The 2705-nt window shown below is 42.8% G+C and overlaps 1 protein-coding gene across 1 annotated transcript; it reads left to right on the top strand.

Annotated features, from left to right (window-relative positions):
* The first annotated feature begins 243 nt into the window (after nt 1-243).
* LOC131706753 (toll-like receptor 13) lies at nt 244-1440 on the top strand. Its single transcript, XM_059008438.1, has one exon. It carries the CDS (start codon nt 244-246, stop codon nt 1438-1440), a length of 1197 nt encoding a protein of 398 aa, XP_058864421.1.
* Nucleotides 1441-2705: the final 1265 nt, after the last annotated feature.

The following is a 2705-nucleotide window of genomic DNA, read 5'->3' as shown; positions in this document are numbered from 1 at the left end:
TGTCCTACGGCTGGCTGCACGAAGTAGAAGGGAACACATTCACTTACATGCACACTCTGGAGCACCTGACTCTTCAGCAGCACCACTCTGTGCTAATGGTGGGATCCCAGGCCTTCTTCCCACTTTATAAGCTGAAGTCTCTGAGAATCGGCAAAATCCAAACACAAGACATGAAGACTATATTCTTTGATCTACGAAATAGCCAGCTGGATACTGGGTCTGTACAGAATAGATTTTGAGACAATGAGGAAGCCCATGTTTGAGGACATTGGCCAGTGCCCCCTGAATACCTTGGAAATATTTTCCTCATCCATAAACCTGATAGATGACTCTGCCTTTTCTGATCTGCAGAACCTGAGAGAGCTTCTGGTGAAAGAGTCCTCAATAAAAACTGTTCACCCGAATGCTTTAATGAAACTGCATGCCCTTGAGTCCTTGATCCTAGAGGGGTGTTCGCTGGACCAGATCCCATCTGGTGTCCTGGACTCCCTGACCAACCTGCAGGTTCTTAATTTAAGAAGAAACATGCTGCAGACCCTCCCAGCAGAGCTGTTCAAATACAATGGGAAGTTGCTCCACATCAACCTCAGTCTCAACCGTCTCCAGACTCTGCCCGAAGGCATCTTCAGACTCTTCCTGTCCACTCTTTACGTGAACCTCAGCGGGAACTATTTCACTTGCGACTGCAGCCTGGCCTGGGCTTCTTTCTGGGTGAAGTCCCTGGGAAACACAACCAATGCAGAGGATTTCATGTGCTTCGCCCCTGTAGAGCTTCGTGGCAAGCATTTGAAGGATTTTAATCCCATATGCATTCCTGAATATGTATGGTATATTCTCATAGTCATCCTCGGAATGACTGTCTTGTCGACTGTGGCTGTCCTGCTTTATGTGTACCGTTGGAAGATCTACTATCAGTGGTACCTGCTGTTGTCCAAGAGGAAAGACACAGAAGTCTGGGAGAACAACCCCAGGTTTAAGTATGATGCTTTTGTTGCCTACTGCGAGAGGGATTTTGAATGGGTAATCCACGAGTTGATTCCCAACCTAGAGAACAACGCCGGTCTTCCGAACGTGAAGCTGTGTGTGTCGGACAGAGACTGGGACCTGGAAGGCAACATCCTGGACAACGTGGAGAGCAGCATTCAGAGAAGCAGGAGGACCATCTGCGTGATATCCACGAACTTCCTGAAGAGTGAGTGGTGCAAGCTGGAAATGAGCCTGGCACACATGCAGCTCTTCTCAGAGAACAGAGATGTCTTGGTTTTCATATTCTTGGAGAAGATCCCTGTTGAAAGGTTGTCCCAGCACCAGAAGCTCCGCAGGGAAATGTGTAAGAAATCCTGCCTCGACTGGCCAGGAGGAGAAACAACTGCTCAGAAAGTCTTCTGGGAGAAACTCAGATCTCTCATTTTCAAAAACCCTGTGGTCCAACAAATTTAAACTAAATGAAAAATCTACAGTGGTTCATTAACAACAGTGGCAAAAAAATATAGAAATGTGTTATGTTAAGACAATTGAAACAATTATCCCAGGATAAATTATAAAACATAAATAACTGGTTATAAAAATAGCATAAAACAAAAATATAACATAACTTATGCAATGTGAAAGTGCTTTGAGTGAAACAGTTCAAAGGCTCTGTCTGTCTGTTCAGAGTTCTATTACAGCTTTCTAAGTACAATCTATGCAGAAAACACGCTTTTCAACTGTACCAGTGCATTTGCCACAGACTGCCTTTTCACAATGGGCGCAGACATCAAAAGTTATGTTTTTATTGCATTTAGCAACCTGGCATTGTCTTTTATTCCGTGTGCCAGTGGGCACAGCGCTGGCTGAAGGTTGAGGGGCATTTACCAGCCGGCTTTCGTGTCTCTTATCAAAATGTTTCTGCCATAGCTCCAGGGTTAGCTGCAAAATGAAGTCCCTCCGAGTGATTGTGTTGCTGGTGCACTCCTTGTACAAAACCAAAGCGTTGATGGATGCCAGGTCCAAAACATTATAAAAAAACAACCACAGACCACCTGCGAGTACCACCTTTGAATACAGCAGAATACAGCCGTGCCATTTGATCCATTATATCCACACTGTACTTCATTGTGTTGTAAAATGCAACAGTCTCTAGCTTTCGTTTATTATTATTATTATCATTATTTATTTCTTAGCAGACACCCTTATCCAGGGCGACTTACAGTCGTAAACAAAATACATTTCAAGAATCACATGATGGTCACTGATCTGAGAGCTTAGAATACGCACTTTTTAAAAAAAATGTGCACCGTCACACTCAGGGTGGCACAGTCGTTCTGCCTGAGAAATGTAGTGTAAATAATAATAATATATGGTGTGTAGAATGGCTTTCATCAGTGTTTCAAGCACTCAGCAGGATTATAATATGTTATTTCACAATGACTTTTATTTTATTACAAAGCCCAGACTAAATTGTCGGCTATATTGTATTGATTTCAATATGCCGCATAAACTGCGGGTCTGGCGGTTGAAGAAGCAAGTGCTTATAACTTATTCATTTTTACGATTCTGCAGCTGGAACATCGTATGGGTATTTAATTCAAATATTTAGTAACACTTAAGAACGAACATGCACAAGATATTCTCATATGCGGAGATATTTAAATTTGAATTGCAAAAGCCGTTCAAATAGCGGTTATGGCGGTGCTAGTGTTAAGACTAATTTAGAGACTCTGCTT

This window comes from Acipenser ruthenus, chromosome 37 (genome assembly GCF_902713425.1).
Source record: "Acipenser ruthenus chromosome 37, fAciRut3.2 maternal haplotype, whole genome shotgun sequence".
NCBI lineage: Eukaryota > Metazoa > Chordata > Actinopteri > Acipenseriformes > Acipenseridae > Acipenser > Acipenser ruthenus.
This window is presented reverse-complemented; position numbering and strand designations above follow the sequence as displayed.

Bases quoted from the DNA above. Each gene is read 5' to 3' on its own strand.
- LOC131706753 (XM_059008438.1), top strand. From the start codon at position 244: ATGAGGAAGCCCATGTTTGAGGACATTGGCCAGTGCCCCCTGAATACC.